Source organism: Megalobrama amblycephala, linkage group LG2, assembly GCF_018812025.1.
Source record: "Megalobrama amblycephala isolate DHTTF-2021 linkage group LG2, ASM1881202v1, whole genome shotgun sequence".
In the NCBI taxonomy this organism is placed as follows: Eukaryota; Metazoa; Chordata; class Actinopteri; order Cypriniformes; family Xenocyprididae; genus Megalobrama; species Megalobrama amblycephala.
In genome coordinates this window covers 47777465-47792643 of record NC_063045.1, presented here as the reverse complement: position 1 = coordinate 47792643, position 15179 = coordinate 47777465, and the positions used below count along the sequence as shown (strand labels likewise).

General features: G+C 37.3%; 1 protein-coding gene across 1 annotated transcript in view; it reads right to left on the bottom strand.

Moving 5' to 3' along the window:
• stard13a (StAR-related lipid transfer (START) domain containing 13a) overlaps positions 1-14581 on the bottom strand; it is an 88323-nt gene extending 73742 nt beyond the window's left edge. The window contains 2 exon segments of the mRNA XM_048181571.1: positions 14304-14355; positions 14457-14581. Coding sequence (XP_048037528.1) covers positions 14304-14355; positions 14457-14458 — 54 coding nt within the window. The 5' untranslated portion in view covers positions 14459-14581.
• Between the last annotated feature and the right edge of the window lie 598 nt (positions 14582-15179).

The following is a 15179-nucleotide window of genomic DNA, read 5'->3' as shown; positions in this document are numbered from 1 at the left end:
CCAGAGGGTAAGTGAAAACATGAATGCGGCAACAGCTTCAAAAAGTGAAGACATGACTAACATACCATCAAAGTTCAAAAGGCCATCAGCAATGCATTCAATTTCAGACAGTTGGCAATAAAATGTCTCTTTATCGCATGAGAAACAGTTCTTTATAAATCATGAACATCATTAATTAACATCAACATTCCAACATTGATAGCTGGCTTTACATTAGCTTACAGTCTATAAAAGAGAACATGTCTTCAGAAGAAGCAGAAAAGGTATCAGAGAAACTCTAAACTGGATGTGTGAGCTTCTGCACTGTATTTTTGTTGTTGTTTTGCTTATAGTAAACTAAACTTATTTACTGTGCTTATACAATTGATTTGTCCATATTGACCAAATAATAAAAAAAAAAGTTAGCTGAACTTTCGGAAGTAAGTAAAACTCAAAAAAGCCTGCAAAAAAAGAAACAAAATAAAAAAATATGAGTTGAGATTTTTTACAGTGTAGGGAGGTTTGGAAGGAATACTTGTCCTGAGAGCTGATGAGGTTGTTTCAATTCGGAAATCCAGCAAGTGCTGATCTAATGCTTTCTAATTGATTGAAGGATCCAATTACACAAGAGAGCCAGTAGACAGAGATCTCACTCAGCAATCAATGGACGCTCTATTTTAGGCTTTGATTTCAGAGCTACAATATGTCTGTTGAAAGTGAATAGACAGGCTAACCTCAGTCCAGCAAGTGAGAAAGGATCAATTATTGTCTTGAAAGTATACATATACCAAGATTCCTTGGAGTACCATGTAAATGCCATTAAGTACCAGCATTAAGTACTAACATCAAAGTTAATAGATTGTTGAAAATACATTATTGCTAAATATTTGTGTTCACGCAGTAAAAAAAATAAATCAAATAAAAAATTGATAAAACCAGAAAATTCACAGTATAAATCAACATAGGCCACATTAGACGAAAAAAAAAAAAAAAATCCATCATATTAATTCTTTCTTTAATCAAGGGTTTAACCTCTAGCTCTAAAAATATTGACACTTTTAGAGAAGCGGGCGTTTATTTTTGGGTTGTTTCTGACCCTCATTCTTAGCTAGTCTCAGGGGTGTCTATGAACTGATCTAGTTGGGAGAGAATGAAGGCCATTCGACTTGCTAAAGGAATAATAGTTTTCTGATATGACCTACATATCAGGCTTGCATGTGATATTCTAAAAAAAGAAAGGACCCAGAGGAAATGCTGGCCCTCCATGTCTGACCAAGAATAACTTCAACAATACATGAAAGTGTTAGTTGAGACTATACAGTTCGAACTGAACAATGTTCAAAGGGGAAAGATCACATTTTTCTAGATCAACTCCCACACCGACCACAAGTTTATTTGAGCAAGACCAAACTAAAAAAAAAGGAGAATGTGTGCAACACTATATCATGCTCAGACAGAAGTCCTCTGACACCAAAGGCAGACAAAAGCAAAAGTTATTTCTTCCTTGTATACCATCTTTAGACCCTATAAATGCACTCTACACAAGTATGTGAATGCATTCTCAATACTGCCACAAGGGGTGCTATAGGGGGTAATAGCATAAACCGGTTTTCTTCTATGCTCAGTTTTCTATAGTTTCACTTGACCACACGCTTACAGCGACAAGCATTTTAGTCTGTGTTCTTGCTGTAAGCGTTTCTTTGGCCTTAGAAAGCTTCATCCCAGGAAAAGGGAAGAAAAGAACACCACAAAACATCAAGCCTGGCTAACGTACAGGTAACGTACATCTAACAGAATTATCTGATTTCCCTTATGTTTACATAACCCAGGAAGAACAATGTAGCTGTGCAAGCGTGCTGGTTCAGAAGCGCACCGTGACCTGGTCGCAAAAGGCTGTATTCTCGACCCAGGGGTTGGGGGAGGACAGACCCGTTATCTGTTTTGCCTGCAGATGGCTGGACGGTGTGCAAGGCTGGATGCGTTCAGCCCTCTGCGGCTCGCTCACCACTCAGAGACGCATTTAGACAGCTGCATTTTATCAGCGGTAGCCAAGGAAAAATAAACTCATTTGAAAGAATGGTATGATCCCACGACCTTCAACTCCAACATATGCATTAAACTAAACAAAATGATTCGAATGATACATTCACATTCACTCATAGACAAACACTGCAATATGTTGCAATGTCTGCTTTCTGATACTAACACTCACTTTTAGATGTTAAGTAAACAAACAACACAGTCAAGTGCTGGTTTTAAATCATAAAGGTTTACTGTAACATCTCATTTTCTCTCTATTTCCTTTCTAGGAGAAAGAACTGAGATGTTAAAGAGACCCAGCTGTGATTACAAACAAAACATCTGACTAGATTTAAGAGCATAATGTTGCACGGTTTTGTTCAAGAGCATAACGTTTCCATGTTTGCTGTTTATTGACAGTGATGGTAAGGGTAAATGGTATTAAGGGAAATTGGGGCCATTTTTGCGACCTCTGCCTGACTCAAAATCCGTTGAGTTCCAGGCAATGGATGTCCCCTGCTGCAGCTTTACCGCTACCCCGAATTTCACACACAACCCCTCACAGAGCCTGGAATTAACAGATATTACTCAACTGGGTCTGTAAATGAGGCATGCATGGGTTTGGTTTCACCATTTGTAACCCTAATCCTTTGTGTACAGAGTTGTTTCTATCTTCATTTGAAAGATATTTACAATAATAACCCCCCTTAAAAAATAAAACTGCTTTTCACACTCTCTTACTGACATTGTTCAGTCTGACAAGATAAAGAAATCAATAAAAATTGAGGGAGAAAGAGGTTCTGAGGTGCATGTCCTATATTAACTGACAGGTCGAAACTCTGCAGATGGGGTTTTAATCGACCGTGAGGGCTGTAGCAATCTGAGGACAATCACATTGGTCATTGTTTTCTGAAATGTACTTCATCCGCCCTTAATCCCCAGATGTGTTTGACAACATCGACACCACACAATCTCAACATCTGTCTCCTCATCACAAACCTGATTCCACCTGATCCTGAGACAAGGCCATGAAGCGAGGAAATGAAACGAGTCACCATACTTCCCTCCTGTGAGTTCTCACACTAGACAGGAGACTAGTCCAACTCAGCCTGGGACTAGAGTCACAAGGTTAAGAAATGTCATACGGGATCACAAGGGGTGAAGTCAGGCCGTATGTGTGATCACTGACGCTTTCTAAAGTGGGTCAGTCTATTAGAGAGTGAATTAGGGGAGAGAGAAATAAAAAAGGAAAGAAACACAATGAAAACGTTCATACTTTATTAAGTTAAACAACCTGCGGGTGATACATTTCTTATGCTAATATATATAAAAAGGAAGACTCTAAAAGTAATAATCCGCATATCATTACAGTATACTAAATTTATTCTTGATTATATAACAAATAAGATAAGTTTAGAACCTCCCATGGTGGGTATGACCCACTAAACCTTCCAGCAAAGAAATGTTGGAAAGCATTGATGTCACTCAAAGTAGATCTGAAAATTGACTCTGTGACACAGTAAACAAACTGCTCTTTTTAGGAAGAAGTATAGGCAAAGAGAGCTCAGGCATACTACAGTAAATTAATCAGTCTGAGGGACTTACATTCTGACTAATGTGGAGGCAAACATGGAGGATGTGCATACTTACTCTACCGTACATTTGCTGTTCACACACACAAAATATAAATCTTATCTAGCACCACCTAATGAAAGTCAAACAAAGAGACTAACATGGGAAAGAGTCATTCAAGGACACAGACGATGTAAACATGATAGAATGTGGTGAGGGCTGTTTTTCTCCATAGCCTTAAAGACTCAAGGTTGCATTTACATCCTCATGTATCACAAATTAAAACAAAATGGCAGTGTTTGTTTGCTCTGTAAATACACCTCATTCCATCAGTGTCAGCACACTCTTGATTTCATTAATCAAGACCCTTAAGAAGAAACGTCTAGGACTTTATTTCAAAGGGGAGCTTGTCACGGGTTTGGTGTGTTCTAGTCAAAACAGGTGAGGAAATACTGATACAGACTTTAAACACAGAAGAATAACAGGAGAATCAAAAGCATGGAGATAATAGGCGACTCAAACAATGTACACACTCTACATTAAGACCCTACAGGACAAACTGACGGCTTATATACACAGCAGACAAAGGGCGAAACTAACTAGACACACCTGAACTGGGGAACCTAATCACTTAGTAACCATAGAAACAGGGAGACAATGGAGGAGAACTGAACTACAGAGTAGAAGAATAAAGGAACTCAAACATGAACAGAACAGAGAAACTCATCACAAAACAAATTCTGAATGTGACAGCACTAGAAACGTAGTCTGGGTAAACCCAGCCTGATCTGCCGGCGATTTGATTTCGCTCGGCAACTCAGTCTGGAAACCCGTGCATTCATTTCTGCTGCGCTGTTACACTTTTGCGGGAACCAATCACAGACTGGCTTATCCACCTTGCTCGCTATTGGCGGGTATAACACGATGACGATAGAGAAGCGACGGCAAGCAGCTTTCAAACTCTATCTGATCTACCCGTCTCTCGCACGACCGTCACTCCAAAATAGCAATGCACAATCACAGTGACGCCGACTGTGTTAAGCATTTACCTTATCTGAGAGAAATGTAGCAGAGCGTTGATCCGACAGTCTCTTCATAGGAAGATTACAAATGGCGATTGATGACACACAATGATTCTCTGCTGTTATTTTGGTGGTCACGATGTGAGTACAGGACTCTTTTACTTCAATGCCCCTTGATGGTAGACAATATTTTTATTATTTGCTCTATATGTTTCGTCTCCCTGCTTCTTGAATCTCGCGCCGCCTGAGCTGACTGGAATTCTTTTTGGTTGTCATGACAATGACGTAGTTTAGGGCGGCTATATTCCGCGTTCATTTACACTGAACCAGAACAGTATCAGAGTCGCCTTTTAACCTCTCGACGATGCTGAATGACTTCTTTAGTTAACAAACAAATTGCTCGAGTGGGTGTAAATACCGATCACTTTCATGTTTTTTTTCACAACCTGCAAAAATCGTTCGATGCCATTGCTGCTTCTTCAAACCGCGGATCAATGCTACAAACCAATACAAACTAACCCTGCGTCTCAATCAGCTCCCTAGTTCCCTAGGTCGTGAATCAGTATATCATGCAAGTGAATGTGGCTGATTCCCTGAACAGTGCTCTGACTACTGAACTAGGGCTGATTGAGACACGCGGTAAACCTGTCTGGAGTTTTCGCATCACTCTGCAAAGTACGTCACCCGGATCGTTGATCTGATTGGTTGAAGGACTATCCAATTGCGTGACTAATGCTCGTTGATCACGCCTCTTGTGCAGTAGAAAATACATAGCAAACTCCCCAGACCAATGTTCAATTTTAAATTGAGCTTGGTCTGGTGATAGCCAGACTACTAGAAACGCTTAAGGCCTTCAAAACATTCTATCATTACAAGGAGCCCTTTGTTGAAACAGACTCAAGTATTCTCATGAAAATGAACATGACAGTATAGGCACTCTTATTTCTTGAAACAAGAACATACATTTACTTGAGAAGGAAAATGATTTGAAGTTTATAACGTTTTTTATACATGCCATATTCTATTCTATTCTATTCTATTCTATTCTATTCTATTCTATTCTATTCTATTCTAACTTCTTGTCAGGAAATGCTGTTCAAAATTTAGATTTTTTTTAAAGAAATTAATACTTTTATTCAGCAAGGATGCATTACATTGATCAAAAGTGACAGATTTTTTGGTAACAATGTAAAAGTCTTTATTATTTCAAATAAATGTTATTCTTTTTAACTTTTTATTCACCAAAGAATCCTGAAAAAAATTTAGTTTCACAGTAAATTCACAGTTTCCACAAAAACGTTAAAAAGCAACTGTGTTTAACATTGATCATATACTAAAAGATGTTTCTTGAGCACCAAATCAGCATTTTAAAAGGATCGTGACATTAAAGACTCTAGTAAAGTATCCCATCTACCTTTGTCAGATAAGCACCACTCCCTTCACTCAAGACGAAACAAAACAACAGGCCCTTCCCTGTTCATTCTGTCCAGTTTGGACCTCCAAGTGGGAGATGATTCTGCACTGCCAACACAGTTAACAAGAACTGAAACTCCAAAACTCCCCAATGAGAGTCACTGATTCAAGTATACACATCAACAGAGTGGAAATGATCTTGGCAGGGTGAAAGCGATATGACCTCACTTCCTCTCCATTATATCTTTCTCAGATATAGCCTGTTGAGCAACAGCTTTATGGAACAAACATGTCATGTTACACCAAACGGAGAAGCCGTAGTTACACCCTCATCAAGAATACCACTTTTGTCTTCAGGACTCACAACAGACTAAAGCCAATAGACCCAAGGCATGTAAAGCAGCTATTTCTGCAGGGTGGGTATGTGTTGGATTGGACTGGGGTGTTATACATGCTCTTCCCTCTCAGTCGCCCTCAAGTCCCCCTTGTTCGTCCTCTCAAGAACCCTCACCCATCACACAATGGTTGTCTGTCTCGCTTGACTCTGGAGGAATGTCCGGTTTGGATCGGACACAGTCTGCACATCTTAACACTCTGCTGGGTCTGTGAGGGCACCACTGCAGCACCCCCAAAGACATCGTCACAGGCCCCTCTTCACAGACTGAAGTTCTCTCGCTGGAGTCAGTATTGCAGTGGAGTCAGTCGGTGGTCTCTGACAGTTATATAGGAATTTACTTAAAAGCTTACAGTTCTAGATCAATTCTAATATATTTTTAAATGTAATTTATTCCTTTGATGGCAAAACTGAATTTTCAGCATCATTACTCCAGTCATATCCAGTCTTATTTGTAATGTTGAAAATGGTTTGTAGGAACCATGATTTTTCGAGAATTTTTTGATAAAAAGAAAGTTCAAAAATCAGCATTTATTTAAAATAGAAATCTTTTGTAACATTATAAATGTCTTTACTGTACACTCTAAAAAATGCTGGGTTAAAAACACCCCAACTTGGGTTGAAAATGGACAAACTCAGTGACTGGGTTGTTTTAACCCAGCGGTTGGGGTAAATGTTTGCCCAGTGTGCTGGGCAGTTTTATTTAACCTATTGTTTTAAACTATTGTTTAAAAATTACTAGATGGCTGGCTTAAAATGAACCCAAAATAGGTTGGTAATTAAAGATTAGACATAATTACTAGAGGCAACAATAACAATCAAAAGGTGAACATTAATAAGGAATTTAATAAATGTTTATTTTTTAAATTATTATTAATTGAACTTATTAATAAATGTTCATTTATTAAACATATTAATCAATGTTAATTATTTTGGGTTCATTTTAAGCAAGCAATACTGTCATTTTTAAACAATAGTTGAGTTAAATAAAACCAGCAGGTTGGGCAAACATTTAACCCAACCGCTGGGTTAAAACAACCCAGCTGATGGGTTTGTCCATTTTCAACCCAACTTGGGTTGTTTTTAACCCAGAGTGTACACTCTAAAAAATGCTGGGTTAAAAACAACCCAATTTGGGTTATTTGGCATCCCAGCGCTGGGTAAATATTGGACAGAACACATGCTGGGTTATTTTTACTCAGCTTGCTGGGTTTTAGACATGAGCCCATTTGCTGGGTTATTGTTTTTGTTTTTTTTAATCAGTGCTGGGTCAGTCAATTTAATATTGGTTTTTAATTTTAAATAATAAAAATGCACTCTAAAATCTCTCTGTACATACAAACAGTTCATATACAGGCAGGTAAAATGTGAGACTACAGACATCCAATTTTAACTGGTTTGGCACAGACTACCTACTGAGTTACATTTACCCAGCGCTGGGTAGGTATAGCAGCTGAGATACAGAAAAACTACCCAGTACCTGGGTAAAAATATTAAAAAATAACCCAGTAAAATTACCCAGCAGGCTGAACCCAGCATTTGGGTAAAAAAAAAAAAAAACAACCCAGCTTTTCTGAGTGTAATTTAGATCAATTTTAATACATCCTTACTGAATAAAAGTATTAATGTCTTTTAAAATTCTTAATTCTAAATTCTTACCGATCTCAAATTTCACTAAAATTATAATGGAACTACAGAAAGACAAATTTTGTTTTTATCACGAAAATCACAGTGTGATTGTGCACTATTGGTCTCTATAAGTGGTAATTTCAGGAGGATTCAGCTGGGGGCCAGATGGCACATTCTGTCAACCAATAATAAAATAAAGGATTTTACCATGGAAAGTAACCGCAGGTTTTCTCCAAAACAATTATCCTTAATTAATTGCGGGTGTTGTCTACGCACATGGCAACACATTCCACTACTACTGTCATGACTGCTGATTGTCTCATACAGTATGCTGAGCTGGTGTCATTAATTATGTTTATACATTTTCACACTAGGAGTTACACACCATAGACACCATATATGCATCATGTAGTGCTACGCAATTTATACTATATCATTTATCCATTTTGTGCTAAATTCACATCAGTTTACTAGTGCTGGGTGTTTCTGACATTGTGGAAATACATATCAGGGCAACGTAGAGGTCCTGGATGAAATGGTTTTAAACTGCTCAAAAAGTGGAGTTGCTCACTGAATAAAGTAAAGAAATGAAAATATAGTGTATCTGTATATAATACCTTAAAATATAACTATATGGTTATAATATATTTGCACATAGCTTATTACAATGTACATATCAATATTAAAACTCAAATGCTATATTTATGGTATTTAATTATTTAAAGACAACATAGCCTACAACATAGGTACTACAACATTTTTCAATTTCCAAAAACATTAGTTTTAAGCATTCAAAAAAGCTATTAAAGATTAAAAATATGGAAGGCTATTTTCCAGTAATTCTGTCTATTTGATATGTAACATGTCCAACAAACATGGTATTACCATGGGATTTTTGGCATGCATGTTATTGTAACTATTACAACATGACAAAAATTAATTTATAAAACGGATAGTTCCGGCCCTTGATTCTGATTCTATAGAGGGTATGCATCGACGTCACTTTCCCGCCGGAACGCGCTCCCTCAGCTGGACTGAGTGGCAAAAGAACCTGCTGCGTGACTGGATTAATAGGAGAAACGGCGAAAACGCGAGTAAAACTAACGAATTACCCTAAAGGTTGGACTCGAAAGTGTTTCTTACAACTTGTCAAATAAACCTAATCCATGGATATTGCATGCAGCCAGGAGTCGTGTTTCCTGACATTTATATGTGTCTGATTTGACGCCGGGGAAATACATAAAGCAAATCTGGCTGTGAATATTTTATATAACTACAATATCGGTAGGTTTAAATCTGCTTAATCACTTATATCAATGTTATATCGTCATATTGTCCAGCCCTAAAACATATATAGTTTTATAGAAGAGTTTTTGACAGTGTTGTTTATTTAAAAACACCCAATTATGCATAATATAAGATGGAAAATATTTAATTGATGAGTCGTCAACATAATATATAACAATACAATATATAAGGTAGCCTATGATTTTACCTCAAAATCCAACAATTCGATACAAAATGATAACTGCAAATCCATGTTTCTTTGCCTGGAGTCCAGCTGTTTCTGTGAATTGCAGTGATCCATTTGCTTCTTTTTCTGTTGCTTTCTCTAGTTTTTAAATATATACCTCAGGGTTTACTTTGTATCAAATCTATTTGTACAGTCAGCCGCAAAGCTCTTTCCCGTTTTGAATGTGTTTTGTGTGTTTTTCGCGACATTCACGCTAAAAACCAATGCTACTGCTCAGTCTTTTGCCACTCAGCGTGCGTAATCGCAGTCCTAACGGTCGACGGTGACGTCACGTGCATACCCTCTATAAGTCTATAAGACCTTATGTAGCTCCGCCCCTTTTCAGCACTGCGCTCGTTGTCTTTTGACCTACCGGTTTGTATTTCCACAGCGATCTTACATATTTATGAATGAACTGCTCGTTTTAAAATCTTCCTGGTCTACTGACATTTGTTAAGACATCTGCTTTAAACATTTCAATGCTCATGATAACTTTCATTAACTCTACAACAAGTAAATCCACTTCACCAGCTAATTATTCTTTGACAGCGATGCCATAGAAATATACAGAGCTACCGCAAAAACGGAAGTTTAAAGACAATATTATAAAGATAGCGGCGCACTTGTTTCTCTGGTGCATAAGGTCTATTAAGCCTCGTTCGAAGCAGTTGTAAAATTCCTGAAAACATACAGCTGACCGCATTACATAAGTATCACTGCGCCACTGAATGTGTATGTCGCTGCGTCAGTCTTAGCAACATAAACATGTTTGTTCTCTATTGATTTTGTTCATTGAAGCTGCATTATGTAGAAGAGTATTGTGAGAGATAGAGTGTATTACCAGCATTCAAATTTAGCATTTTCCTTCAGGTCAATCCTATGTTCATAATAAAAATCCGTTTTAATGTCTGTTGCAATCTTGTCCTTTTAACAGTTAACGTGTTTCCCCTGCTGACACTGACAGCGCTAGTTGAAAGCATTTTTGTTCCGTGTTCACAAGAAGTTTCAATATAAAAGTCTTTGTGCCTCACTCATAAAGACAATCTTTGCCGCCATCTAATGGCGTGATAATGTAACTTTTATTGCTGTTCACGGACAGGGACTTTTTTTCCAGCGGAAGGAAGTCTTTTAATGATTTTACTTCATGAAAGTTGCATTGATACATTTTTTTGGCATTATTATTTGTATTGTGTGGTAACCGTTTTATAAAAGCAATGAGCCCCGTGAAGCTGTGGTTTACAGAGCACCTTTTCACCTCAAAAGGTAACTCTGATATTCCTCATAATTGTGTTTTTTTATAATAATAATAAAAAGGTTCATTCTTAAATCACTAGCCAATGAACTGTGGGCCGAGTTCTCCTCTATGATTCAGCGTGCTTTGCTGCAACATGAACATTTAATGAATGCTGAAAGCACTGCAGTGTATGCTTGTCCTGCAGAGAGTGCGTCTGTGTGAACGTGTCTGTCTGTCAGTGCATGTCTCCGTGTGACTCGCTGCAATTCATAGCTGAAGACATTCCACCACTCTATGCGTTCTCAACACTCCCCCAGCCTCATGCGGGTAAAAATAGCCCCTCTCTCACACAAACACTAGAGCTGTGTGTTTGGGAATCTGGAGATCTGGGAAGTGGCTTCGTCGACAGGCACTAAATGAGGGTTCTTTTTTCTAATTGTCGCCATTACTGGGGAAAGATTGGTGAAATTGGAAACATTTTCTTTCTTTTTTCAAGACTCAGAAGTTGCTCAAAAAGGCCCTTATGTGAGTGCCGCCGCTGACTACCACTAAGCATCTTGAGACTGACATGAGTGCCACAGTACAAAGCTATTCATTTGTTCATTTGCCTGAAGTGTCCGGTCTGTGTTCCTAGTTAAATGTGGCCATCTACTGCATCAAAGCCCTCTCTTTCTCTCCTCACAATAATTCCTTTCAGGCATGTGTCACTGTCAATGCCAGGACAGGTAGAGATCTCCCCTCAGAGATCGTGGGGGGTGTGGAGAGAATTTAGGCGTCATAAAATCAGAACAGGATATGTTTTTAACAGTTTAAAGATGACATACTGTATTAGTCACTCATCGCAACTTCCTGATCAACAGCAGAGTACTGATTTAATTCTGATCATGAGACATTACGTTCACACAGAGGAACACTGGCCCTGACCGTGACCATGTGGTTTGCATGGTTAAAGAAAGTTAAAATAGAACAAAAAAAGGAAGAATGACAGACTGACCCACATTTAACAACACCTTGGCATCACTGAGAGCAGAAACAGCTTATGCAGCATTTTATGAGCCAAGAATGCTATATATTATTCATAAGTGAAAAGAGGTCAGTGTAAATTATTGTATATTTACATTATTAGCCCTCTCTCATTTATGTATTCTAAGCTGATTATTAAAAAAAAAAAAAAAAAAAAAAAAAAAATAACCCTTAAAGGGTTAGTTCACCCAAAAATGAAAATAATGTCATTTATTACTCACCCTCATGCCGTTCCACACCCGTAAGACCTTCGTTCATCTTCGGAACACAAATTAAGATATTGTTGATGAAATCCGATGACTCAGTGAGGCCTGCATTGAGAGCAAAGCCATTGAAACTCTCAAGGCCCATAAAGGTAGCCTACTAAAAACATATTTGAAACAGTTCATGTGAGTTCAGTGGTTCTATCTTAATATTATAAAGAGACAAGAATACTTTTTGTGCGCCAAAGAAAAAACAAAATAACGACTTTTCAATCTATACGATTTCAAAACACTGCATCAGAGCTTTACGAATCGAATCATTGAATCGGAGCGCCAAAGTCACGTGATTTCAGCAGTTTATCCGTTTGATAGGAGATCCGAATCACTAATTCGAAACAAAAGATTCATAAAGCTCAGAAGCTTCATGAAGCAGTGTTTTGAAATTGGCCCATACAGATAGTGTTGAAAATTTGTTTTTTTATTTATTTATTTTTTGGTGCACAAAAAGTATTCTTATCACTGTATAATATTAAGATAGAACCTGCACTGAACTCACATGAACTGTTTCAAATATGTTTTTAGTTCCGTTGTGGACCTTGTTGTGGATTTTCAATGGCTTTGCTATCAATAGAGGCCTCACTGAGTCATCGGATTTCATCAACAATATCTTAATTTGTGTTCCAAAGATGAACGAAGGCCTTATGGGTGTAGAATGACATGAGGGTGAGTAATAAATGACATTATTTTAATTTTTGGGTGAACTATAAGAATTCATCTTTGGGGCAATTCATTGCAGATCAATGTAAAGCTCTACTCATATAGGTGTAAGGCTTTCAGGCGTAATGAAGCCTGAATGTTCATCCCTGTTCCAACTCACAACCCATAGATATAAATAAAAACCTTATGGGGTTTCAATGTGTCTCTGAGCTGCACTGACAGGAAACAGACTGACAGTGATGCAAAAAGCAAGAAGTGCATTGTCAGAAGTCATAACAATATGCTTATGCAATGCATGCTGGGAAAAGTGAATACCATGACTGCCTGGCATCTGATCACACTCACCATACTGATAAACACTTTAAATGCTTTACAGTCTCCTGAACAGCCTTACCTGTCCAAAACAAACTACAATACATGGTAACTTTTTAATCTGGCATGAAAAAAGATGTACATTAGTAACCTAGAATGGATATCTTACACTACTTCAAATGTTTAGAGATTTTTTTTAAAAACGTAATATTGTGAAATATTATTAAAAAATAAATGTAAAATAACTATTTTCTATTTGAATATATTTTAAAATGTATTTTGTTTCTGTGATGGCAAAGCTGAATTGTTAGCATCTTACATCAGTCTTCAGTGTTACATGATCCTTCAGAAAACATTCTAATACTGTATGATGATTTGGTTCTCAAGAAACATTATTATTATCAAAGTTGTGCTGCTGATGATACATTTTTGAAGATTCTATTACGAACAGAATGTTCAAAAGAAAAGCATAAAATTTTCAAAAACTGAATCCAAACTTTTGAATGGTGTATAACTTTCTACAGGAATTAGACCTTCAGAAGCTATAAAAAATTGTCCATCTATCTACAACTGTTACTGCCATCTAGTGGCATAATTTTAGCAAGTTTTTTTCTTCAGTCCATCTTCCTTTTGAACAGATAAATGCCCCCACTGGGCAATAAATGCACAACACTGTATACTTAACACACTCTTATTTACATTCCCTTCCATTTGTATATAACATATCTGTACATACATATATTGTCTATTGTCTTTTTTGTATATTGTGTATTTTAAAATTCATTATACAGACAGAGTTTGTCATAAAAAAGACAAAACTAACAGTTTAGATTCTAGAGTGGATCAGTGCATTGGAACACCCAATGATGATTGAATCACCATCATAAAATAACCAAATTCATCTGATCAGAATTTATCTTGCAATTTTTGCTGTAACAATTGTGTTTTGGAAACACAGTTAAAAGAGCCAGAGAAAATCTAAAGTTAAAATGTCAAGAATCAAGAGCCCCACTAAAGCTAACGCTCACCTCCAAAACTTTATTATTTCCAATAAAACATCAACATCTAAACCTCAGTTAATTCTTAATATTCTGTATTGAAGAAATAAAATCTTACTGGTTTGAAATAAGTGCAGATGCTGAGATCTAGAGCAGTCCCAGAGAGCAAAATACAATCAGGCCAGTTCTGGTTAGATTCTCGCCTGCCGGAGACTTACCACTCGAACATCACATTATTATGAAAGCAATTATATGACCATTTGTAAAGAACTCACTTGATCTGGTTCATTGACCACAATGACAGAATCAGTGATGTCCCAACGCCTCCTGAAATAAGCATAGAGGGTCCAATTGTAAATTTCACTCAGTAAAAGTAGACAGTTACATTCACCGATACTATCAATTCTGTTAATGCATTGAACACTTACATGTCAAGTCTTGAAGAATTGTGGGTCCTCCTCACAGGTGCACTGAGGAGCACGGAGGGCTACGGTGCGTTTCATGTTGACATCATGCACACCCTTCAAAGTCAAGCAAAAATTAACATGTTAAACAAGCAAGCCAACTTTACTGTATCAGGTCCGTAGCCAGCCTATTGAAAGGGGGGGGGGGGGTTCTTTTTTTTTCAAAAAGTGGACCTTTTTGCAGTTTTTCTCCTCCTTTTGTATTTAATTATGAGGTTCAAATACTTCATTTTGGTGACCTTTTATGCACTAATTTGTGCTGGATTAGCTTGTCTGCTGGTATTTTAACGAGCATGCTTTTTGATGCACCTAAAATATTTACTGCATTGTTGTCAAATTGCTTCCTCATGTACCATTTTTAATATTTATTTATTTATTTATTTATTTATTTATTTATTTATATACACACATAGCCTACATATAGATAGCTAGAATGCCAAGATCAATCGGTAGTTATTGATTTTTTTTTAATAGAACGAGACACAAACCTTTTTTCGTTTTTGCTCCCATTTATTTTCACACATTGATCACACAGTGCATACAAAGTTTAGTCCCAAGTGCGCACAACTGGAGAAATACATGATTACCTTTGATTTCGTTAGATAGAAAAGAAGCAGGGCCGTACGCAGGGTTTTATATTCACCGAGGTCACAAAATGTTTTATTATGCAAGGGGGGGTTCGGGGGC